Source organism: Martes martes, assembly GCF_963455335.1.
Source record: "Martes martes genome assembly, chromosome: 4".
In the NCBI taxonomy this organism is placed as follows: Eukaryota; Metazoa; Chordata; class Mammalia; order Carnivora; family Mustelidae; genus Martes; species Martes martes.
In genome coordinates this window covers 4,430,948-4,456,687 of record NC_137891.1, presented here as the reverse complement: position 1 = coordinate 4,456,687, position 25,740 = coordinate 4,430,948, and the positions used below count along the sequence as shown (strand labels likewise).

The following is a 25,740-nucleotide window of genomic DNA, read 5'->3' as shown; positions in this document are numbered from 1 at the left end:
GCACGTTCTGGCATCTAACATCCTGCGTGCCGGCCCTTAGATCCTTCTGCAACCCTGCATCCCGGCCCCATGAGCCCCAGCGAGTACCCTCTGCTCCAAGCACTGCCCATCACCCACAGCCCAAACAAGCATTCCCCTCCAGTTGTGCTCATTCCTGCTCACCCCTGCCGGGCCGCGGTGCCCACTGCACCTGCTTCAACCACCCAAGTTAAGACAGCACCTGCCCTGAGGCTCCTCACTCCACCCAGGAAACCTCTTCTCTCCACTTGGATTCTCCCAGGAAGCACCACTCCCCAGCTCGGCCCCCACGCCCCACCCTGTTCCCTGGCCAGCGGCACAGCCCCCAGAGAAGTGATAAAAGGGTAATACTTACCTTTTCACCCTTCTCTCCTTGGACAAAAGGCCCTCTTCCCTAGAAAATGAAAGGAGGAGGCATGGGTTTACGACAGAACATCTCCATGCATGACGTCACATGACAGCAGTACCCTGGGGTCTGATGCTTTCTCATCAGCTCCTTGAAGGAGCTTCCAAAAGAAGGGATAATTCTTCCTTACTGAGTGTTCATTCTCATGCCTATCACCCCATTTAATTTTTCCAACAATTCAATATTATGGAACTTGTATTTTTTTCCTTATGAGCTATACTAAAATATCACCCACCTACAGTATCATTCACTACTTAAGTATACAATGTAATACTTTGTACAATGTAATACAATGTAATCCTATACAATGTAATAGTTCTGAGTGTATTTCCAGAGTCGTGCAACCAGCCCTGGTCAGCTTTGGGATGTTTTCATCAGCTGAGCAAGAACTCTGCACTTAATCGTGGTCACTCCCCATGCCCCCCACCTCCTGCCCTAGGCAGACACTAATCTATTTTGTCTCCATAGATTTGCCTCCTCTAGACATTTCCTATACATGGAATCGCATGCTGTGCGGGCTGTTACAGCTGTCTTCGCACCCAGTGATTCCTCAGCAAAGCGTCTTCAAGGTTCATCCACACTGTGACCTGTATCAGTAGTCCATCCCACCGCAGAATTACGTGCCACCGCGTGAATATAACACACATTCCGTTTATCCGTTCATCATGCCATGAGCACTTAGGTTTTTCCACTTTCTGGTTACTATGAATAACGCTGCTCTGAACACTTGCGTCCAGGGTCTGCATGAGATTATGTCTTTGTTTCTTTTGGATATGTATCTAAGAAGTGGATTGCTGAGTCACCCAATAATTCCGTTTAGCCTTTTAAGGACAGCCAGACAGTTACCCAAAGCAGCAGCACCCTTCTGTACCAGCGACATCTGAACGTCCCAGTTTCTGCGCCGTCCTGGCTGCCCTTCCCATCACGAGAGCGAGCACCCGGGCCTCTTGTCATTACGGACTTACCTATTTCTCTCTTCAATTCTGTCCCTTTTGCTTCATGTATTTTGGACTCTTGCGAGGTGCACTTTCTGAAAGACTGACACTGATCGTAAGACAAACTCTTCGTTTCCGCTGACATCAGGTTTGAGTCTATTTTGTCTGATAACAGTCGAGTCACTCCCAATTTTTTGGCTTTCTATTTTCAGGATATATATTTCCCATCCTTTTACTTTCAGCCTGTTTGCATCTTTGAATCTGAAGTGTGTCTCCGGGAGACAGGGTAGAGTCGGGTCTTGTTTTTCTGTCCGGCCTGAATAAACCGCATGATCACCGATAGACCCAGCTTCCTGGATGCCCTCGGACTTCCTACTTCTGCCTCCTGTCATGCTGGTCCTTCATGCCTTCTTCACGGCATTGATTTATTGATTGATTGATTTGCATTAAGTATTTTCTAGTGCTACATTTTAATCTCTTTATGGCACTTCTACTGTATATATATATTTTTTATTTATTTATTTGACAGAGAGAGATCACAAGTAGGCAGAGAGGTAGGCAGAGAGAGAGGGGGAAGCAGGCTCCTCGCTGAGCAGAGAGCCCGATGCGGGGCTCGATCCCAGGACCCTGAGATCATGACCTGAGCCAAAAGCAGAGGCTTTTAACCCACTGAGCCACCCAGGTGCCCCTCTACTGTATATTTTTGAACTACTTTGGTAGAGGCCACTCTCGGGTTTCCCACACACACCTCAGTTCCTCAGAGTTATACTTTCTCATCAGCCCCTCGAAGGAGCTTCCAAAAGAAAGGATAACTCTTCCTTACTGAGTGTTCATTGTCGTGCCTATCACCCCATTTAATTTTTCCAACAATTCAATACTGACAAACACACCCCTCCCGGCCTGGTTCTGGTTCCTCTTCACCCACGCTCGCGCCGGTGGGGGAACAAGCCGGTACTACACCTGCTCGTTAAATGCCTCCTCGAACTCGGTCATGATGATGCCTTTGAGCCTGTCATCCTGCTTCACGAAGGCTTCCGGCCCCCACTACCGTCAGTCGCCGAAAGATCTTACTGGCCTTTCTCGGTCCACGTTGACTCGTTTTTCCCTCCTGCAGCTTTCAAGTTTCTTTGACTTTCGGCGCTTGGGCTGCAATCTTTCTGAGAATGGCTCTCTCTGTGTGAGAGTTCACTGAGCTTCCTGAAGGCGTAGGTTACTGCTTTTTACCAAATTTGGGATTTTTGCTTTCACGGTTATTTCTTTGAAATATGCTTTCTGATCCTTTCCTCCCTCCTCCTGGGGTCCCCATGGGGTGTGTTCTGGTGCATTCTGGTGCACTCCAAGGCTCTGTTCATTTTCCCGCCTTACCCCTTCTCTCTGGTCTTCGGATCACAGAATCAGTGCGGAGCTGTCGGCAGGAGAGCCGTGGCTCTCAGCTGCCTCCTTCCCGCTGCGGAGCCTCCCCTCATTCTCCTTTTTCTTTCCGTTACAATTTTAAGCTCTAGAATTTTCATTTGGGTCTTTTTATTTAGAAATTTCTGTCTCTTTACTGATATTCTGTATTTGCTGACATGCTGTCATAATACCACCCCCCCCTCCTTAAGAATGATTTCCCTTCGTCCTTTGACTCTCACTGTGACGGCTACGTTGCACGTTTTGTTTGCTTCTCCAGTCCCTGTGCCCATTACAGGAGACCCTGTTCCCTGCTGCTTCTCCTGGGGTCACCAGGAGATCCTGGAGAACCACACGGGTTCGGTCTCAATGTGGGCAGATAGGAGCCAGCCAGAAAGGGGAGGGGAGGGGGGAATAAGGTGTGGAAAGACAGAGTAATTATTCCTGGTGAAGCAAAGAGCATGGGCAGTGGCCAGTGAGAAGTGGCCAGTTTGGAGATTCTGCACTACCAATCGGGATGCCCAGAATCCAGGGGTGTTGGGGAGTGCAGGACAGGGCTAGAGCTGCAGCAGGGCCACCTCTGGCGGGCCTCCCGTGCCCATGGGGAGAAGCCAGGACTCCATTCCGAGGTTGGGGTGTGGCGCGGTGTCTGGCTCCCGCTAGGTGTTCCGTGCATTCTAGCTGACACACACGCATGGGGGAAGCCGGGGACCCCCTACCCCGGCCTCGTACTCACCATGTCACCTTTTTCTCCCTTGGGTCCAGGAGCTCCAACCAGCCCAGTGGCTCCCATGTCTCCCTGCAGGGTGCAAACCAGAGGGCAGCACAGGGTCAGGTCCCCTGATGACTCCCCTGCTCAGGCTGCCCACGCCCCACTTGGTCCTCGATGCCCCAGCAGCGGCTGATTTTGTCCCTGTCAACCTTGGAGTGAGGCCATGCTTCCCACCCCTGGAGGAGGAAGGATCTGAATCATTTCCCCAAGCTCTTAATCCCACAACTAAGTACATCCTGAGAAAGTGAGTGGGGGATGCATCGTGTGTTTGTCCCCAGGAATGGCCCCGGCCCAGATGGGGAGGGAGACGCCACCGGGTTCAAACCCCCGCTCTGATGCTTACTGTGAGAGCATCATTACTCTCTAGGCCTTGGGCTCTTTCTCTGTGAAATGGGCCTGCTCTCATGAGCGCACAGAAGACTGAAAGCACTAAAGTGCTCTGAAAGCTGCCAGAGGTCAGCCAGGGTCCCGATGATGACATCTGTGTGCCCTGGGCCCTCCCAGCTGTCCATGAAGCCAGGGAGGAAAGACAGAGGAGAAAATAGTGTTTGCAAGGGAAGAAAAGGCCAAGGGTGGGACTGGAGAAGCCTCTACCCTGCCGTGAGTGGGTCCAGGGTGGGCTTGGGTGCCCACCCTGGGAGTCATTTTGTCTGTTTTTCTCTTCTCCTGGTATGCAGATTCATCTGGGTCTACTCCCACCTCTACACTCTCAGAACAAACCCTTGTTGGCTTTGGGTGCCCCGCCTTTGGCCTGTCACGGGCTCCCCCTGCCTTCTGTAGCCCAAGCAGCTCCCAGGCACCTTGTCGGACCCCTGGGCCCCGCCACCCTGACTGTGCCCACAGGGGATCCCAGTCTTCTCCGTCACTCTTCTCTTGCCACCGGCATGCGAGCCCTGGGAACAGGGCTCTCTCTTTCACTAGAATGTCCCTGTACCAGAATAGGTCCTGGAACCTGGAGTCACCAGACCGTGACTGTGGACCCGGCCTGAGCTGTATCTGGGTAAATGGGGCCACTGGGAGCCACAGCTGTTTCCCTGGAGCCTTAACCTCAGACTGGGACAGTCTGACCTGTGGGGACAAAGGGCCAGGACTGCAAGTCATCTCTGAGAAAGCCAGGCTGGTCTCCGGGTGGCTGAGTCTGAGTCCCTCCCTAGCATTCCCTCCCCTGCCTTGTCCTCCCTGCGAAGGTTGCCCCTCAACCCTGGACCTGTCCAGCCACAACACGGTATGGTCATTCCTTAACCAACCTCTGTCTCTGACAAACATTCTTACACTTCCACAAACCCCCGGGCACCTTTGCTCTTTCTTCCCTCTGACAGCAGAGAAGCTGAGGTTACAGCCCAGGGGTGCTCAGCGAGGCATAAAGCCCCGTGTTCCTTCTTGCAAGGACCACCTGGCACCTTGGACTGCCCTGAGCTGCTCTCCTTTGGCACCAGGGGAGAGGAGCCCATCAGGGGTGTGTGTGTGTGTGTGTGTGTGTCCCCAGACTCCTTGACCCAGCACAGTGGGTGCAGCAGGGAGAAGGGAGAGCAAGGAGAGAGATTGAGGATTTCAGGGTGTTTCCACCACCACGCTCAGCCCTTCTTTCAAACACCAGACCAGGTAACAGCTTCTGGATCTTGCCAACCTCTTCCACCCGCCTGCGTGATCCCAGGTGATTCGCATCTCTCTGGGTCTCAGCTTTCTGAGACGAAAGTAAGGATGGGAGGGGACAGCCCTGACCAGCTCTGTAAATGCTAATAACCTGGGGAGGGAGGAGACAGAGAGGCGGCTGCATGATGGAGGATGGGGGCCCCTGGAGGAGGCACCTGGCCTTGAGCAATGAGGGAGTTCAGAAAATTTGTGTAAAAAAGAATTTCATGCAACTTAAAGAAACATTACATGCAGTCTACACAGAGAGATTCTTACAAGCCCAAGCCCCAAAGTTTCTGGAATATAGAGGCCTAAAGGGATCGACACAGGATTAGTTGACCACGGAGAGCTTAGCCCATTGGAGCAAAGAGGATGGAAGCCAGGACTTCCTCACCCAACCCCGTCTAGCTCAGGTTTTCAGACTCAGAAACACAGGTCCCGGACCTCATGCCACTTGCTCAAAGTGAACACCACAGGACGGTCATCTAACACGATGCTTCGTCTCCACATGGAGAGCACAGCAAGGGCTAACCCGGGCCCCAAAGCGCCCCTGAGCTGCACCTGTACTGACCTTTGGGCCGGGGAGTCCCAGGGGGCCATGAGAGCCCTTTTCACCCTAAAGGAAGAACAACAAAAGAAACGAGAAGTAAGACTCTATTTAATTCTCCCCCACCTCCGGTCGGTTATCCCTCCACAGGCTGAGGATTTGCAAGGCGACTGATCGTCTTGAAGAGCGAGCCCTTGTCCTGCCCGCAAGAGAGGGTGTGTGGCTTTGTCCCTCCCTCCCAGCCGCCCCGCCACCATCCGCCCATCCTCCTTCACGCCCTGACCCCCGTATCCGTCAGTTCAACCACTGTTTAACAATGTCAGGCTACACACAATCAGTGGCTGAAAATACGTCTGCGTTTTCTGGAGCTCGCCTTATGGAAGTAAACATAGACATTTTTAGTCCCACGTGATCATTGTTACGGGGAGAGGAATGGGTCATGGGGTCTTGGGAACGGCAGGTGCATGGCTGCATGGGGAATGAGGGATGGAGGGAGGAAGGCTGGAGAGAGGAAGGAGGGAAATCACATAGACAACAAGGTGCTCAGGAAAGCATTCCCTGGGGACACCTTGAGCGAAGAGTAGGCAGGAGCGGATAAAGTTGGGGGAGCAACGTGGATAGAGTTGGTGCTAGAAAGACAACTGGAGACCCTCCATGACCACAACGGGTGGGGTGTTGGGGACGGGGGTGGGAGGGGAGTGGCGGGGGGGGGCGGTCTGAGTGGGAAGATGGGTGGGAGCAGGAGGTGGAGACTTCTTTGATCCCAGAGTTCCCTCCCAGGGGTCCTTTCCCCCATGCCAGAGGCCACGGAAGTCTTGGCTGGACATACCCAGGGCACAGCCTGGCTGATAGAAAAGCCTGGACGGGGCAGGACTGCTTCTGACCTCCTCCCCCAGCACAGTCTGCTTGCGCAGCAGCCGGTCCCCCAAACCTCATAACATATTAGCCTTCTCCTTTGCGGTTCTTAATAGAAACCCAGGGGTAGGGGAGGTCCAGAGGTCCAGCCCTGGGTGCTCACCCTGGCTCCCTGCCTGACATCTCCCATTCTCATCTACGGGTGCCAGGCCAAGGTGCCTCCCCTTTACTCCCTGCCCAGAAAGAGACTCTGTTCACAGCAAAGCTGAGCTGGGTCCTTTCCGCAGGCTGGGCCAGCATTTGACAGCTTCATCTGAGTGAGAATTTCTGGGTGCTCCCTGTCTCCCCAGGTCTGGCTCTTCGGGTAGAAAGGAAGGAGGGAAGTTGAAGGAGAACAGAGAGGGGAGGGAGGGAAGGAGGGAGCCTCCCTGTCAGGACATGGGCTTTGGAAGTGTGTCCATCCCAGTGAACTCCACTGGGATTTCACATTTCTTCCTGTCTGCACAGCCCCCTGCAGAGTCACTGAGCACCTCCTGTGTGCTGGCGCCGAGCAGGGAGGGCAGATACAGCAGGCTGCAGGGCAAGGCCGCGGGCTCTGGGGCCGGCAGAACCTCCGAAACCCCCAGGGTCCTTCCCCAGCACAGCTCTGCTTTTTAGCATCCTTGTATGTTTGGTTAAATTGTTCTGCTCAAACAGTAGAAGACTTCTTCTTCTTCTTTTTTTTTTTTTTTTCTTATCAAAAAAGCCACCAGTCTACAGGAAAACAGAATCGACGAAGGCCTCGGGCACTGCACAGGACATTAAAGGCAGCTGGTGGACGGTGCCGGGGGCGTTCGTAGAAACACTGGTCTGTACATTAGACACTAGGTACACACAACTCCACGTCCACGTCACCTACTCGGGGTCCTGCTCATAAACCAGATCTGTTCTGAGGACTCGCACCTGAGCGGAGAGGTCAGGGAAACCTCGGGGATACATTCGCTCCAGGAAAACGTGCATGGATCTGGGGGCTCCCTCCTCAGAGCTGGAACATCAACATCTAACCTCTTGGTCCAGGTTAGCTGGAACATCTAACCTCTTGTTAGAGGTCCAAGGAACGAGACAGGCTCCCCGACCTGTGAGTCCCCCGGGGCCTGGGGCCGTCCCGCCCCGGCCGTGCTGGTGCATGATGGGAAATTCCCTCCTCCACGGATGCTCCTACTGACCACTCTGCCCTGCTCTGCCTGGGGGCTCCGGGCTGGGGGCTGAGGGTCGGCCGCCGAGGGTACCTTTGCTCCAGCTGGGCAGGAGCAGTTGATGGTCTTCAAAAACCCAATTTGTTCGCTGCCAGAGGTGGGAGGCTGCGGGGGCGGGAGTGAAGGCTCCGTCAGCACGGTCACCCGGCACTGGGAAGAAATCGCAGTGAGTCAGAAGGGCGGAATCTGGTTTTCTACCCAGCACCGCTTCCGGCCGGCGAGGGTACCAGGAACCCAAGAAGCCAGAGCTTGAGCGCAGGGGAGGTCGGGTCATGCCCAGGGGCAGGTCCTGGGCTCCCAGGAGTCACAGGGGCCTGGGCCAACACCTGCTCTCAGCCACATCACTGGCCTCTCAGCAGCTGCAGGAACCATGAATCCCTCTGAGCCTCACTGTTACGATCCACAGAATGGGGACAAGAGTGTGTCCATCGTGATGTAGTGAGGAGGATTCGATGGGACAGCTCACTGTCTCACACCCGACAGGTGCTTGGTAACGATGTATTTCCCTATCATCACTTTCCGGTCCCCATTCCCTCTGTTCTCCAGGCCCTCATCTGACCTCCTCTCCTTCCCTCAGTCCACAGTCAGGCCCATCTGACTCCAAACCCCCAGCGTGGGGGGCTTCTACCACCGTGTCTTGGGCACGGGGCCTCTGAGCACCGTATGTGGATGTCATCCCTCCAGCCTGGGAAGACAGCTCTGTCGCTAAGGCCGCCTTCCAAGCAGCCCTAGGACTGCGGTTTGTTAAAGAAGTCGGGGAGGGAGAGCCTTGCAAGGGGGCGGGTGCAGAGAGGCCCCAGGGAGAGGCTGACCTGTGCGGGGTCAGGGGAAAAGCTCTAGTTTTTCTCACACTTTCCAGTCCTGCCTGCAAGCTTCTTCCTCCCCTCTCAACCATCCCGGTGCACCAGGGCCTCCCCTCCACCGAGCATGGTCTGCATGGTCTGTCCCTCCCAGGGCCGTGCTTCCAGCTCGGCCTCCCCGATCTCCAGAGCTGGGCCCCGGTGCTTGGCCTGCAGCCTGGTGGTGTCAACTAAGGTCAGGAACACGGCAACCCCCCAGGGAGACATGCATGACCTCCAACCCACACCCTGGGGGCCCAGGAAACGAAGCCCTAGCCCTAGATGGTCACTGGGCTCCCCTAAGACCACATCCTGAGGGTGGGCACCCCCTGACCCCGAATGCCCATTCCTAGGCCATGGAGATCTCCATCACTCTGGAGGCCAAGGACCCGTTCCCTGCCCACCTCTGCATGCAGGACTTTGCTCACCGGGCCCAAGGGGATATCACAGCAAGTCTCCAGTTCTGCGTGTCGGGAGTCACAGTAAATCACGATCCGCTGCAGGTCAAACTGGAAGGGACACGAGGACAGAGTGAGTCTGGGGGACTCGGCAGCCCAAAGCCCCCACGCCTCCAGCAGGCCTGCGCAGGAATCGGGCCCCACTTTCTCCTCAGGGTCCCTCACGAGGCTGAGCTTCAGGGGAGCCTACATGTCACCTGCTTGCACGTCCCCTTCTAGAAGGGACAGCCCAAGAGCAAGGAGGTTGGAGCCTACAGGTGAGCCGGCAAGGACGAAGCTGGTGCTGGAGTCTCCCCGGATCCACCGGGCGCCGCCCCCTGCCAGGGACCGCCACGGTATTTACTTGGAGCCCCTTCCTGGGTGCTCTCATGTCAGGCCCCAAAAGCCTCCAAAAAGGACCCCACTTTCAACGCTCCGGACTTCTCCACAGGGTTGCTTACGTCAACTCTGTAATGTAAAAACGTGTCTCTATTACGCGCTGGAATGCCACAGGCCCTTAGTGTAACTTACAAGGGCTTTGGTGTCCGACACTCACAAGTGTATGCACACACACACATGTACACACATTTCCACACACAACGCACACTCATGCATAGGTACACACACACCTACAGACTCACATGATACACACATGCATGTACACACACATCTGTGCACAAACCCTCATGATACACTCACACACATGCACATGTATCCACATCCGCACACACAAACCATACAATATACACATTCACACATGTACACGCATCTGCACGCCCACACGCCCACATAACACACACATGCACACACGCACACAGTTTGCAGATAAAGTCCAAGCCTCCTCTAGGAAGTCGAGCCCTCCAGGACCTGGCTCTGCCTGCCTTCCCAGCCGTGCTTCTCTTCACTCCTCTTCTACAGCATCGGACCCCGCAGAGTCCCACTGCCACGCCTATACATGCGTGGTTTCTCCTCTAGGAAAGTCCCCGAAAAACCAGCAAGCTCTGAGTCACTCCCCAAAACTGTCCTGGCTGCTCTCACATCCCAGCCCCGTAACCACCACGTGAGTGCCGGCCCCACCGCTGGTCACTCTACCCGCGACCCTGCATGTCGGTCGCACACAGACCACAAAGCATCCTTGTTTCTTAGTTTACTTTTAAAATCTGCTTCCCTACGAGCACGTGAGCTCTGCAGACAAGGATCCCTTGCCTCTTGTCTTCCACGGGAGCCCCAACACCACGGGAGCCCCAACACCATTTCTGGCACACAGCGAAAGCCCAGAGCACAGAATTAGGGGTCAGATGGAGGCACGCGTGAGTGCACAACCATTTTTTTAAGCGAACTCGAGCTGCACCAGTGGAAGGAGGTATGCTTGTTTTACTAAACACTGATGCTAAGTGCCTGCGGCCTTGTGCCTCCCCTGCCCTTCTTGGGCTGACCTGTGCTGCACTTGGAGTGGCCCAGCAAGCTGGCCGGGCAGGTGGTCAGCTGCCTGACCTCATACTCCTGGCTGTGTGATACACCCCAGGAGGCATGACTCCCCGCCTCCCTGACTTGGCTCGCTACAGACACTTCACCGTTCCATTCATCTGTCTGTTCTATTTCCTGTAAGACACCAGCCCACAGACGGAGGAGAGAATGACAAAATGCACCATCGTGCCTTTGAACGAGGCCCATTTGAAAGAGAGGGTCCTGCTTTCTGCATTAGCGAGCACACACACTCAGCAGCTGGCCCATCTGGCAAGGCTGCAGGGACAGGGATGGGAAAAAAAGAAGTAGAGGAGCAGGGCCAGGGACAGAGCACAGACGCCCAGAGCCTGGCACAGGTGCTCCCGGGTGGGGCGAGAGGGTCTGGGAGCCAGAGGGACCCCTTTCCAACCGCCTGAAACCCTCCTGTTCCCTGCCAGCCTGCTCCTGCCTCTCCTCTCCGCCCTCCACCGAGCCAGGGAGCACCCCTGCTGACACCCCTCTGGCTCCCACTCCACCTGGAGACCTCTGCTCAGGTCTACACCCCTGAGACCTGGGTGGTCTTCCCTGACCCCGGGTGGTTTTCCCTGGCCCGGCTTCCCTCCAGGGTCCACCAGATGCAGCTCGGTGACCCTTCTCTGGCGACAGAATCACCCCTTCCCATCCCACTCCAATCCTTAGTTCTCCCGCAATTCAGTAGCACCCTGACTCTGTCCCCGGGCCACGTGCCCACCGGCTTGCCCGGCCGTTTCTCTTACACACCCCCACCCTCAGCAGGAGGCACCAGGAACCTCACTGTCCCTGAGGAGGCCCCCAGCCCCTGGACCTCTCGTGGTTCTGTAACGGCCCACCCCTCTTCACCCTCCCATCCACCTGCTCCCTGCAGCCCCAGAGAGCATCTCAGGTGCAGCCCTGAGCCCCCCTTGCCCTGTCCCGACTGTTCCCACAGGCCACCCCCGTGCACAGAAAGGCCTGGCCCCTGGCCCCTGCACCCCCAACCCCCACCCCCACCGGCGCCAGGCAGGCAAGGAGAGGGGGCTGAAGCAGACCAGTTACCGTCTCTGAGCTGGAGCCTCCCCAGCTAAGTGGGGAGGAATGCCCCTCCCTGGCTCTCAGGGGATGCAGAGGGGCTATGCTGGTGACGTGAACGCACATGCTAATGGGCACTGTCATCACTGCCGTCTGTGTCACCAACATGGCCCAGCTCTGTCTTCAGTAGCCCCTGACTGTTCTCTTAGTCAAGGCCTGGTTTGCACATGGGCGTTGAGGATGGACTGTTTGAGCAGAAATCCCAACCCTGCCACGTTCCGTTCCGACCCTAGAAGAACCACTGAATTTCTCAGGGAGTGTCCTGCTGTCTGTGAACTGAGGGCGTCCATCGGGTCTGCTTCCTGAGATCGAGGGACACACTGGGTCAGAAATGGCCTGGGGGACACTCCCGGGCACAGGGTGACGCTCGGTTCGCTAGAATTAGCGGCAATCTGAGTAGTGATTTTTATGGCTTTACTTGATTTAACGATTTCCTTTGTTTGATGGGGTCCCATGTCTGACGTCACCATCTCAGCAATGACACACGGAAGCATAGCCTGGTTTCCACTGCAGAGGTTACGCAAGCAAGCAGGCAAAACCAGAAGACGCATGACCGTGCGTGACCATGACCATGACCGTGCGTGACCATGACCACGACCGTGACCGCCACGGGGCCACTCACATGGGCTGGAGGGGGACGCACATGGGCACAGTTCGTGGGTGTTGCCTTCCTCCCTTGGCCCCATCGCCCCTGCCTACCCACTCTGGTCACCCCTTCCCAGCCTTCCTTGTGGGGCATCTGCAGGCACCGGCGATGTTCATGAACTGTCCTTCAGCCAACAACACAAGTCACAGAAGACTTCAGGACCCAGTTAGTGGTGTTTTTGGTTTTGGTTTTGGGTTTTTTGCCGTATCACCATTTCTTGAATTTTCAGGTATTCATACTTACTCATTTTTTTTAAGCTTATGGTTTGTGCTTGACAGATCAGGAAACAATATTTATAACATACACTAAATTGGCAATTAGTATTCAGAATATATGTATATATGTGTATATATACATATATGTATAAAATATTGAAATCATTAGGGAAAAAATCCACAAAATAACCCTAAACACAGGCAAATGCTGTGGGCTGGCAGTCACCGAAGGGGAAATCAAACGGCCGATCAACAAACACACAGGACTGCTGTTCGCAGTAGAAGCAGGGAGATGCAGGTGGAAACTGCAATAAAATACCATCGGCCATTTGCCGTCTGATTGGTAAAATAAAACCAAAAAGAAAGGACTATTTAAAAAGAAAATATATCAATACATTGGGGAGGCTTTAAGAAAATAGAGCTTTCGCACATCGCCAGTAGGCATAGAAACATTCCATCAGTTTGCTGAGAAATCCGAAGTATGTGGGAAAGTCAACAATTGTTTATGTCACGATGTGATCATGGAACACGAGGCTGCGGGACTCAGGGAAACTGTCTCAGCTGGTCCACACCTCAAGCCCAGCAGGCAGGTGTGGTCCACACTCCTCGTGGGGAAAACCACCTTGGAGCCAGGCCAGCATGTTCAAGACCCCAGGCTTGCTGACAATGACGGGGAAACATCAGAAACAGTCTACGTGCCCACTAACTGGAAGACCAAGAAACAGAATGTGTAATAAAGTATGATGAAGCAGCTAGAAGAAGGTATAACAAGCTTTGACACAAAATCTTGGGCAAAAAAATCAAAAAGCAAGATTTAGAATATCGCATATCATTTACAGAAACTCTGCAAAACTGAGCACGCATCCAGCCACACTGTATTCGATAACGGACTTGCATGGCATAAGAAACGATAAGAAATGGTTTGGGGAAGAGCTATCCCAAATCACGCTTCGGTTATTTCTGGGGAAGTGGGACCCTCCGGTCACGGCAGGTAAGGCGGCCTCCTGTGCGAGGGTGTCACGTGGACGCAAGAAGAAAACAGGAGGACGGAAGAGCGGGAAGGAAGAGTGTGGATGGTGTGAAAACAGAAGGACACCGGGGCAACACTGAGTTACCATGGGCTGTTATGTCTAGGCGGTGCACTCAGGATGATTCTTAAAATTTATTTTGCTTATAATTTCTATATTTGCCAAATTTTCTACAATCAGAGAAAAAAGAAAAAACGCCTCTATTTAAATGCACAGAATTTAAATACCTCTCTACCTGCAAATACGTATGGAAATCTATGTCCCCATTGCCGAGCACAGCCCCTGGCATACAGCAGGTGCTCAATGTATGCGATAGATGGCCGGCTGCATGGATGAAGGAGGGTGACTCTGGCTTCCAATATGTTTTCTGAATCAGGGTCCCCTTTCCTAAGGCAGTTCAAGGTGAGGTCTTGATAAGTGGTACAGACCCGTGAGGGGGAGTCGCGGACACTTGACTCCCGAGGCTTCCTCCCAGTGACCCCAGGACCTTGGCTGTGGCCGGCCCCCCTGGTACTCACATCGATGGGCACGCTGTCATACAGGCGCTTGCCGATCACCGTCTTCCCCTGGATGTCGATGTTCTCCCTCTCCTCGATGGGCAGCGTCTGCACCAGCACACAGTCGACGTACAGGGAGACGTTCTGGGCCTGGATGCTCAGGGCAATCTTGTGCCAGTCCCGGTCAAAGAGGTCACTGACCCGGGGGCCTCGGAAGACCACCCTGACGGCATCTGTCACAGCACCCACGGCGTCATACTCGACTGCCTTGTTCTCGCCGTCCAGCCGGATGGAGACCTGAGGAGCAGAGCACCACAGGCTCCCTGAGCTGCATGAGACCAAGGCAGGAGAGCGCGAGAGGGGAGGGGGTCGTGGAATCATGAGTCACATCCCAGCCGTGACCCTCGCCACTCGTCAGCCTTGGATAAAGCCTCAGTTCCCTCCTCAGCCTGGGTGCTAACAACCCCGACCCCGCAGGCTGTTCCAAGCACCTGAACTAGATGGGATAATCGGGCTCAGACACAAGCAGAGTCACACACAACCCATGCCTGGGGGACTGTGCGGTAGGGGCATTTCTGTGAGTCTACACGACAAATGGTACAGAAAAGGCTTGAGTCTCAAGCCCAGTGAGAAATCCCAACTGGTCTCTGGGTCACTGAAAACCCCCCCAAACGGACCATGTCTGGCCAGACGCCAGGGACCAGGCTGAGACCCTGTCACAGCCCACACCCTCTCCCACCATGAGGATGACCTGGAGGCTTCTTGGTGGCAGGGACTCACAGGTCTTATTCCCTGGGGGACCCCCTGCCCTTTGCAAAATGCCTGGACCACTCTGGAAGAAAGTTTTACTTTTGTTTTTCTTTGAATGAAAGAATGTTTGGACGCTCTCCCACCCACGTGCTCATTTCTCCCTCCCTTACTCAGTACTCACTAAATACCTTCTGTGCCCTGCGCAGCTCCCTGCCCCCAGAGTCCGAACGTCAAGGGCCCTGCCTGGCCTCCTATGCCCTTTGGTGTCTCATCAGTGTGGCCCCTGGGAAGTCCACGGGAGGGAGACCATAGGCAGGAAGACAGGGTCTGGGGGCTGATTCTCCCTGCCCCTCCCTGCTTTCCTGTGGTTCCCGGTGGTTGTGCCCCTCCACATACCCTGGCCCTTTGGAGACTCTGTCCTCCATGGCTCCAGACCTCATGGTCTCCAGAAACCGCCAACCACCCCTGTCCTGGCCACCCAGGCCTCTGGTGGTAGTAGCTTCTTGCCGTCGCTTATCCCAAGAGACCTCCATATCCTTTGCTGGGTTCTTTACCCCTGACTCTTAACTGCATCAGCAACCTTAATCCTAGCCACGTTCTTAAAACATTCTTCAAAAACTGGGGCTGTCTGCTGTCTGTCTACACCCAAACTGGCAAGTCACTTTTGAGCTGTGTGTCCTTGGGCAAGTTGTTTCCCCTCTCTGGACTCTTTCGCTCTTTAAAAAAGGGCACCAGGGGCACCTGGGTGGCTCCGTGGGTCAAAGCCTCTGCCTTCGGCTCACGTCATGATCCCAGGGTGCTGGGATCGAGCCCCGCATCGGGCTCTCTGCTCAGCGGGGAGCCTGCTTCCTCCTCTCTCTCTCCCTTCCTCTCTGTCTGCCTGCCTCTCTGCCTACCTGTGATCTCTATCTGTCAAATAAATAAATAAAAATCTTTAAAAAAAAATACGAAAGGGCACCAGGGACAGCAGCTGCAGCACAGAATCCTTACGGGGATTAAGTCAGTCAGCATGTATGTAAAGCACTGACGCAGTCTTTATTAGATTCTGGTGCTGCTCTAAGCATTAGCTATAACAAACTAAGGAAATAAATTCAAAGTCATCCCCGCGGGGCAAGCCTTCCCTGGCACACACACGCCGGGACCCTAGCCTGCTCACTGGCTCTCACCTCCCCTCGCTCGTTTCATTTACTTTTCTCCTAGCGCCTGGTCCTGGTTCATTTCTTCCCTTCACCTGTTTTGCCTGCCCTGCCCCGTCCTCGTAAGCGGGGACTTCATTCCACTCGTTTCCTCTCTTCCAGGGCGAGGACCTCACCCAGCTCATGGTGCCGACCCCCAAAAAGGCACCGAATGAATGAATGAGCGAACGGATGTGAGCCCTCGGGTCAAGGAAGGCGCCCATGCACCGCCGGGAATCAGCCACAGGGTTTACGACACAACCCAGGCGTTCTGATTTCTCTTTCTGGCCCCCCTGACCTCAGTACAACCGGGGCTGGGGTGGTGCTAGGATTTGCTTTCACTTGCACTGCCTGCTGGGGAATGCCTGGTGTGGGTAAATACAGAAAGCCGTGAACCCTGGCCAATAACCTGGTACACGTCTAGCACACCCTCATCCTTCTGTTATTAAACACGGTCTTCTGCTTCTGGAAACCACTTTCCCCTGTTTGGGCCCCGTGTCCCTGAACCACTGAGGGAGCTCCGTGAGGACACGGCTTTCCGTTCAGACGTGCACTTCTTCCAGCAGGACACAGAGCCAGGGACAGCACCCGGCAGGTCCGCGTCCTGTGTGTGCCGGAGCCGGCTGGGGACCTCAGGAAGGCGCCTCGCGGCTCAGCTCCGTCGGCAAGTCCTGCTGCTTCTAGTTTCAGAAGACGTCCAGGATCTCATCATTTCTGCCCAGGCTGCTGTTCCTGCCGGCCTGGGTCAGCACCGTCTCTTGCTTCGATTACTACGATAGTCTCTGAACTCGTCCTCCTGTTTTTGGGCCAGCCCGCCTCCCGGAGCCTGGTCTCCAGCAGAAGGCCCTCCAGCGGCCCCCACCACCTCTCGAGCCCCCTCCCCGAGGAGCAGCCCCCATACCCTCCGTTCCAGCCGACACTGCCTCCTTCCTGACCCTTCACGCTATCTAGCACGAGTGAATGACAATTGGGGAGAAGGCCTCCTTCGAGTGTGGCTGTAAATACTAAATATCGTGATGACTGTGAAGATGGAGGTCAGTAGGTCTGACGGACCACATGGGGCTGCTGAGAGCCCACGTCCCTTCCCGCAGGCCTTTCTCCGTCCTTCCCTGTGTCGAGCCTGTGTCTCCCCCGGGGCACGGAAGTGGCCACCATCAAAGCCCACGGAACAGCATTTCACCAATGGCCAGGAGCCTCTTTGAACATGAGCCACGCCCCCCCCCCACCCCGGTGGGCCATCTCTGCCTGGTTCTGTCGCATCCCAGCCCACGGCCCGTTCCCAGGAGGAAGGGAAGATGCGGACATGGCAGACGGGAAATCATACAGCTCTGCAAATGCCATGAGGGGAGAGAACCCAGACGAGGGGGTGAGGAGTCACCCACAAGAATGCATGGCAGGCGCCCAGTCCCACGGCCCCAGCCCCCGAGAAACTGGAGAAGCCAGACCCGCGTGCCTGTGGATGGAGGCGGACGGCTTGCGTGCCCTCCAGGAAAATGGCCCTTGGAGAGGAACCTCGTCCGTCCCATCCAGCCACCCACACTCAGGAAATCAGGGCACTCGGTAGCCAGACTGCGTCTCAGTCGGACCAGGGGCGCTGTGGAAAAATCATTCAACAGGACTAATGGTGGGGGATGGGAGGCAGCTGGGCGCGTGGTGAATACACAGACTCGGAGCCGGACCCCGTGTTCAAATCCCTCTTTTCCTTCTCACTCGTGAGCGTGCGGGCAGAGGCCTCACCTCGTGTACTCAGCAACACCCTCCCCCCCCTCCAAAACCTTGCAAGAAGCCAACAGGCTGGGAAGGGGACCGATGCGCTCTGATGTGTGAGGTCCTCAGGACCACTCCTTGCCCCTACGGAGGAGAGCGGGGTCGTGGGGATGAGCCAGCGCAGCACCCAAGTCCAGCTCTCATGGGGGCACACGGCTCGCCGCACGGAGGGCGCCGTCCCCTGGCCGCAGCCCATGCGTATGGTCGTCACGGTCCAATCGCTTGAGCCCATTCTCATTTCGGCCTCCAGTGAACGGAGTCCGTATCCCTCAGCTGAAGGTAAGCCACGTCTTCCAAAGGCGAGACAGGTGATGACAAAGACAGGAGGAGTCCCCAAACCCTGAGAACCAGGGGGTGGGGATTTGGCGGGACGCAGAAAGCAGGGCCGCCTGCAACTCAGACCAACGTGTGGGGCTGCTGGCTCTGATCCGAGACCCACTTTCCCCCCCTGGGCTGTGGGCCGCTGAGGGGCTGCTCTCCCCTTGTGGGGACGTGCCCGACAGACAGGTCAGAGCTTCCCAGACTATTAACAAAGGACATCACGTGTAACACAACCATGTCACGTATGAGGCATTTTCCAGATGCACTCGAGACACGGTTCACCCCACCGTCCCCGGCCATCCGCAGCAGCTCTTCTGTTTCCATGGGACAGCCGGGAACGTCGAGACTCAGGAGGCTAAGCCCACAGGTCTTGGGGCCGCACCAAGAAAGGGGCAGGCGCACGACGGAGCCCAGGTCTGGCCGACCCTGAGCGAGTTTCTTCTGCTACGTCATGGATTTGTGCCCCTCAAGATGCCACCAGAGTAGAGGCTGCTGGACAATGGAGCCGGCCACCCCCTGGTAAGGCTGAGCATCCCTGGGGTGGAAGGAAGTTGGTCCTCGACCCAGCAGAGCACCAGGCACCGGACTGTCCTTGGGGGAAGAAGCCACATCACTCTCAGGCCCCGCGGCATCCCTGGGGCTTCACCCCCAGACTGCTGATCTCCTGGGCCCGGGACAGAGGGCCCTGGAGAAAACAGGGCAGGTGCCGCTGGCCGCATGAGAAGGACACAGGAAGCTTCTGGCCCCCGAGACCCGGCGCTGCCCCTACCTGCGGGATCCCGTACTGGTCGATGACCTGCCAGATATACCAGTCTTCTTTCCGAGATGTTTTCCGGAAGCGGAAGGTGGTGACGAAGGCATACTCATCAGGCAAACCCTGCGGGAACACATCCCTGGAGGGGGACAGAGACGGAGGACAGCGGGCTGAGCGAGGAGAGCGGGGACCGCGAGGAAATCCCAGGTGCCCCGTGGGTCACTAAGTCCTGCGGGTTTTACGTCCTGAGCGTCGTTCAAATCCTCCTTCTCTCCTGCCCTTACTGCCCTCTCCTTCGCCAGGGCCTCGTCGGAACCATCTGCAGACCCTTGCTGTGGCCGCTTCACTGTCCCCTGCCTTGGGCTCCAAGTCCACTCCCCCGGGGCACATGCGTCCATCTGACAAAATCGATGGCAGACGCTAAGTCGCCGCCCTTCCCTCCCCCTTCCCAGGCCAAATGCAGCTGAGTGCACCTGTCTTCACCTCTCCCCGCCGGCTCCTACTTGGTGGGGCCCGAGGGCTCCGTCTCATCCCGCTTGAACCCCTGCCCTGCCCTGCCCTCCAGGGCATCCTCCTGTCTTCACGGAGCAGAGCCTGGCCTTCCTGCCCAGTGTGGGGTCCAGCCCCTCATGCGGGGGAGTTCAGCCCCCTGCAGCTCTGCCCAGACCGTCCTGTGCCCGCCTTTCCCCTCCACGCTCAGAATGAACGCTGATCCTCCCAGGGGTTACAAAGAAGGTGTTCGATTCTCATGGTGTAGCCGGGGGCAGTCAGGCTCTGCGGGTTAAGAGGACGCAAGCTGGCTGCTAAGAGTCTGGACAGACACCCGCACAGAGAAGAGGCCCCGTCCCCAGAGCTCTTTACCACCAGCTGGCTGCACCCTCACCCCAAGGCACCTGGCCACGGTGGGGCCATGTCCTGCTCTGGGGACAGGGACCTGCCTGAGGAAGACACGATACAGGCCTCTGCATTGGAGGGGGTGGAAGCCGTCTGGCCAGAAAGCCGGGAAGGGAAGTGAGGAGGCGTCTGGTTCCTGGTTCCGCACCCGCACACCCTCTGGGACCCTTGGTTTGGCTGTCGAGCCTGCGAGCTAAGACCGGCCCTCCTTTTGTGATTCTCAGTTCACAGGTCCAAGCTGGGAGCGGACCCCGTCGTTCCAAGTCCTTCTCGAAGCCGGGATATCACCCAGCTCACACGCAGGTGCCAGGAGCAGCGTCCATCCCTCAGCGCTGTCCCCGCCTGCAGGACTGAGGGACCCCTCGGTCACCACCCCCACGGGACAGACGCGGCCTTCCCCGCCTGTCCGCACAGACACACACTTTGCAGCCACAGTAGATGGGCGTTTCCTTTCCTTTTTCTTCTTTCCTCAATGAGTCAAACCATGGACTGTTTTTGTCCAAAAGCACTTTTTTCATATACCTCTGAAATAACACCTCTAGTGTGCATGCTCAACACGTATACACCCAGACAAACCCAGCTGGATTCATATAGATAGTCAGGTCCCTGCTGCATCGATCTACAAACCGCATCTCTAGTTCTCTCTCTATATTTCAATAAAGGGACAGAGACGAAGACTTTTCCTGAGGGCATATGTATAAGCACAAGCATACGCATAAATACCTTAAAAATAATACCTTAAAAAAAAGGTATTATCATGGGGTGGGGCGGTGGGGGGGAATCACCATTATCAGAGAACATCTAAAGGAAACCAAAGTGGCCTGATCGAATCTTTCCAGAAATAAAGCAGCAGGTAACAAGATCACAGTGGGAAACACTAAGGGTGTGAGGCCGGAGGACCTGGGTTTGGGGCCAACCTCTGCCTCCTACGGAGGGCGTGTGAGAGGGCGGACCCATTATAGCCCCATCCCGCATCTCACGCATCACATTGGATAAACTATGAGAGGAACACCTTGTTCACCTCGCTTCACTGTAGTGAGAAATAAATTAGGCCAGGCGTGCAAAATGCCTAGAAGACAGACGTCACACACGCGAGAAAAAAAAGTCAATGCTGAAAGTGACCCCCTTCCTGTTAGGAACCAAGCTAACCTATGCATTAAAACTCCATGTGTCTGCACGTCTGCACCTGCATTTTAAAGCATGAGAAACTACGAGGAGACCATTCTTTCTAGAAACGTCAGAGCTCTGCTGGGATTGATTTTCTTCCCAGTGTTTTGCCATTAAAACCAATTTAGAACCATATAAAAAATCCCTTCTCAGATGGACTCCGTGTGCCCTGAGCCCAGGTCCACGGCTCCAGAACCCCCCCATGGAGCAGCCTCGCAGCCGTCTGAGCCCACCCTGGGTCTCTATCGGACCTTCCCACCACACTTGTGCCAGCTGTTCTTCCTTCCTTCTCTCGTTCTTGCTCGATTGCCTTTTCTCTTCAAGATGAAGCTCCCTATCGTGTCTGTGCTCTATGGATGGGGAGTGGGACGCAGTTAGCCAAAGGAGCAAAGGGCACAAAGTGGGAATTGGAAGCTAGACTCTGCTCTCCCTTGTGTACCCCTGAAACGAGCATGGGGCCTGACGATGGAGAACAACACCCTCCCAGCATCTGTAGAGTAGAGAGAGCCGCGCTGGAAAGATGTCTGCAAAGCCGCCTCGCATAAGGGTCGGCGGACGGGGATTCTGGCCTCCGCAGGAGAGAAAGCCAGACTCTGAGTGAAGGTGACTTCTCCAAACTCTTCTTCCTTGCAGTCACTCTCAAGGGACGTAGGTGCTGCGAGCCGGGGAGGATGTTAGGGTCCGACACAGGCCTGGGGTGTGGCTAGTTCTCAGAGAATGCTTGTTGAGTTAGAAAACGCACAACCCATGCCCTGATGCTCCCACCTGATCTTTGCCGGGCTCATACCTGATGGAGCATCTTCATGGACTAGGAGCTGACTGATACATTCATCGGTTCATTCCACAGACACTGAATAACCCCTCCTCTAGGCAGAGCTCATTTTGATGCAGAGACCAGACTGAGGCCCTGCTAGAGCTGCTCGCTGAGCAGAGAAGACAGCCTAGAGGACTACACAATCGACTAATGAGCTTCAACTTCACCACTTTGCTTTATGCAGGAATGTAGGTTATAAGGAGACAAGATACAGGGAGGCCCGAGTTAGTTTTGGAGGTCAGGAGAGGCATCTTTGAAAGCATAATGGTTGAGCTGTTCTTTGAAGGACAAGCCGGTGTCTTGGGTAGAGGGACCAGCATGAACAAAGGCCCTGTAGTAGGAAGCATGTGCCCAGAAGCTCCCGGAACAGAGACAGAAGAGCCAAACAAGGAGCCAGGGGACAAACTTGAAGCCAAAAAGGTAGGACAGGGCCAGATCATACAGAGGGCCTCACCAGCCTGTTAGTACAAGAGCACTTGGAAACGATTCAGGAACTTTAAGGTGGAGAAGGAGCCATGAAGAACCAGCGCTTCTGTTCCTGGGGTGAGCACAATGGAACACAGATTTGGGTACCATCACCAGCCTTGACTGGAGACCCAGCAGGTGTCAGACCCTGGACCAATCTCTATTTTAATCCTCTCAACAACAGTGCAAGGCAGAAACATTCGTCTTCGGTGTAAAAAAAAGCGCAACTGAGGCACACAGACACCCAGTAAGTTGTGCAAGGCCAGGCACCCAATCAACACCGACACAGGGGCACCCCTGGCCAAACCGACTCTGGGAGTCTCGGGGAGCTATGTCTGTGTGTAACACAGGGGTTCGGCCAGAGTAGGCGCTGTGTGTCTACAACCATAACTGTGAGCTGTTTAATGAAGGGATAGAGAGCCACACGCATGTGTGAATGATTAGTGCCAGATCCCTACAGAGAGGGGAGTGCCCAAGGGCCAGAGAACCAATACAGACAAGGTGACAGATCTGCTGAGACAAGGGGGAGCTCCCGGGGCCGCGGCTGGGCTGCTTCATCTCAGGGTGACTTCACCTGGCACTGAGCGGGTTAGAGCCCCACTCAGGGCTCCGTGTGCAACTGTGGCTGCCTGGCCTCCCTCCCACCCTTTGCCAGGCGTCCACGGCAGGTCTGGGAGGAGGAAGGAGCACTCACTCTGTCCTCTGCACCACAGGGAAGGATCCCATCCGGACATAGGAGCTCTGCATCCCGTTCTCTCTCCTCCCCAGGATCTCCTTCACACTGAACAAATCCAGCAGGTCGAAACCTGTCAAACAGAAGAGATGGGGTGAGCGGCAGGAGGGGCACGGGGGGCACGGGGAGCACACCTCGGCGGAGGAGGGGAGAGTGCGCGTGGAGGTAAACAGAGGAACTGTGGGGAGGCGATCTGGGAAGGAGACATTAACAACACAGTAAGCACATGCACAGCCTCCATTTCCATTTCCATTTCCATTTCCAGGCAAAGTGCAGGGGAAACGCACACCTGGGTTTCCAAAGAAAGGGAAGGCTGTCCTGACCACGTGGCCGGGGCAGGGAGTCGTCCCGGTGTTCTAGAAGCCCCCATGGCAACACTGGGCTGTCTCTGCCACAGTCCTGCAATCCACGTATATTTTGCTTGGATTACAGCTTGGCGGCTTTTAAGTTTCACGCTTTCAAAGAGAGAAAAAACCTGAACAATGGTCCTCGGCTCTGGTTTGTTTGGGCTGTGGGAGAGGACCTCGTGGGCACCGGTAACGTCTGTGATGGGAAAGTCGTGGCCTTTGTGCTCGGGGTACTGGTGGGGCAAAGGCGGGGGATCAGCTCAGGCTCGTGCATGTGTGACACTGGGCCGGCTCCGTAACCCACAGGAGTCTGAGCACTGAGCACTTGATCATAAGGGGAGGGCCGTGATCCAGCTGGTCACTTGTCACTCCCGCTCCACCACCAGCCAGCACATCCTGACCCACAGCCCAGCAAAACCATCTGGACTTGAGTCCCGCAGGCCAAGACCCTCAGTTTTCAGGGGAACCCAAGCACAGCACTCAACCCGAGGCTGAGAGTTTGACATACTGGCCCAAACCGTGTCCGTCGGGCGATGAGAGAGCTCATGCACGTTCGAGGGACGGCACCCAAGGACGAGCACGGGGGCTCACTCCGTTCTGCATCTCCAGGGTTGACACGATGCCTAACCCATGAGACTTCGGGAAGATTCTTGGGCTCTCTAACCTTCGAAGGCACTGCCGTCCAGACAGGAGCTTAGCCTGCAGGGCTCACGTTACCATGATGAAGACGCCCCCTAAACTTTGCTTTAAAAGATCATTTGTTCATTCAACACATTTTCGAGCGCCTCTCTGCTGCTCCCAGCCCAGTCTAAGAAACAGCGGGACAGAAAAGGGTTAGCACGGACTGAGAGTTTCAGTGGTAGGACTGGACAGGTCTAGGCTGCGGTCCTGACCACAAGGTCCTTGCTGTGTGACCTTAGGCAGGTTGCCTAACATCTCTGAGCACCAGTCTCTTTATCTGTGAAAAGGGGGCTGTTTGCGTATATACCTCCATAGGACTGTGGTAAAGCTCCAGTGATAGGATACAGAGCTCTTCCTGTAACTTCTGAAACACAGGAACCCACAGAATAGTTTCCATTTATTTTTCCATTAGAATGATTACAGCCTCTTCTACCACTAAGTTCTGTCCAGATGCCCTTTATTCATTCAACGCATGGTTTTGAGAGCCTGTTCTGAGCCAACCATGTGGGAGCACAGCACTTACGGCAGAAGGAGAGACAAAATCCTGGTTCTGGGGAACTGGTGACCTCATGGGGGACCAAAAGTAGGCAAACTGCAGCAGGAAGATAGGGTGACAACTGTAGGCTGCGAGGCAGAGTGAGGCAGGCCCGGGATTGCACGTGAACAGAAGCCACACCCAGCCTAGAGCAGAGCCTGCGACGGTCCAGGAGGGTCACACGCACGGCGAGGCTCTGCCAGGCTGCCGCCCTGGGTGACTTTTTGGAGCTCCCAGCCGCTCACCATGCTGAGATCATGTCATTCTGGAAAATGACTAAGACTTATCCTTATGTCATTTTAAATAGCAGTTCACACCCTGGCTCATTAATGAAATTCATGATATAATGTTGAGTGATATTTAGTCCTTAAGTAGAAAACATGAATCTGGAAGCCCCCACGTGGAGGAAAACAGCCACCTTCAACCCGTGCTTTTTCACATGCAGTGGGGCAAACGATCCAGCCTCTCCAGAGATGGGGGGTTCGCCCAAGGGGCAGGCACCCCACACCCCCACCCGACCTCAACCACGCTGCATGGGCCATGGAGGGCCCAGCAGGCCTCAGCTGGGCACAGGCTGAGCAGGGCCACGTACCTTGGCTGACATGCTCAGGCAGCAGAGCACACCAACCCATTCACTGTCCACAGAACCGGGCCTGGCCCATTGCACGGACTCACACAACTGGACTTCTAGCCAACTCCAGGCTGGCCCGTGACTTTACCCTAGAAAGACTGTAAGAGACAGAGCACCCAGCACCTAGAAGGCCAAATGCTCCTAGTCAAGTTCCACTTAAGTCATGAGACTAGGGCCCCCATGGATGGTACCACCGCTCTTACAAGAGGGACCTCAAGACCTCCCTCGCCCTCCCACCATCTGAGGACACTGAGAAGAAGACCATCAACAAAGCCGAAAGCGGGCCCGCACCAGACACGAAATTGGCGGGCGCCTTGGCCACAGACTTCCCAGCCCCCAGAACCATAGAGATGATTCTAGTTGTTATGAGCCACTCAGTCCACACTGGCCAAAGGGAGGAAGACCCGGAGTGACTTCGAAGCAGCTGTCTGATTTCTTGAGTCTGTTTCCTTAACTGGAAAGGTGGAGGGAATCATTGCCCTGCAAGGCTGTCGGGACAGGTCAGTGAGGTGAGCCCAGAGAGCACGTGCAGGGACGCCGGCCCCGGGCAGCTGCACCGTCCCTACTGCCACCCCTTGTTGGGGACCCGCAGCCTCTATGAAAGCCCACCACGGGGGACCCATACCTTGGCCATAGCCCTGCCACTCCCCCCAGAGCCCCACCACTGTCACCTGGTAATAGAGGACCAGGCATGCGGCGAGG

The 25,740-nt window shown here is 55.5% G+C and overlaps 1 protein-coding gene across 1 annotated transcript in view; it reads right to left on the bottom strand.

The window, feature by feature from the left end:
• COL22A1 (collagen type XXII alpha 1 chain) overlaps positions 1 to 25,740 on the bottom strand; it is a gene marked incomplete at its 5' end in the record, with an annotated part of 228,133 nt that overhangs the window by 170,049 nt on the left and 32,344 nt on the right. Inside the window, 8 exons of the mRNA XM_080800193.1 lie at positions 374 to 412; positions 3,485 to 3,547; positions 5,724 to 5,768; positions 7,823 to 7,939; positions 9,057 to 9,137; positions 14,026 to 14,301; positions 18,787 to 18,910; positions 22,806 to 22,917. Of these exons, the coding sequence (XP_080656319.1) occupies positions 374 to 412; positions 3,485 to 3,547; positions 5,724 to 5,768; positions 7,823 to 7,939; positions 9,057 to 9,137; positions 14,026 to 14,301; positions 18,787 to 18,910; positions 22,806 to 22,917 (857 nt within the window). The remainder of the gene's footprint in view (positions 1 to 373; positions 413 to 3,484; positions 3,548 to 5,723; positions 5,769 to 7,822; positions 7,940 to 9,056; positions 9,138 to 14,025; positions 14,302 to 18,786; positions 18,911 to 22,805; positions 22,918 to 25,740) is intronic.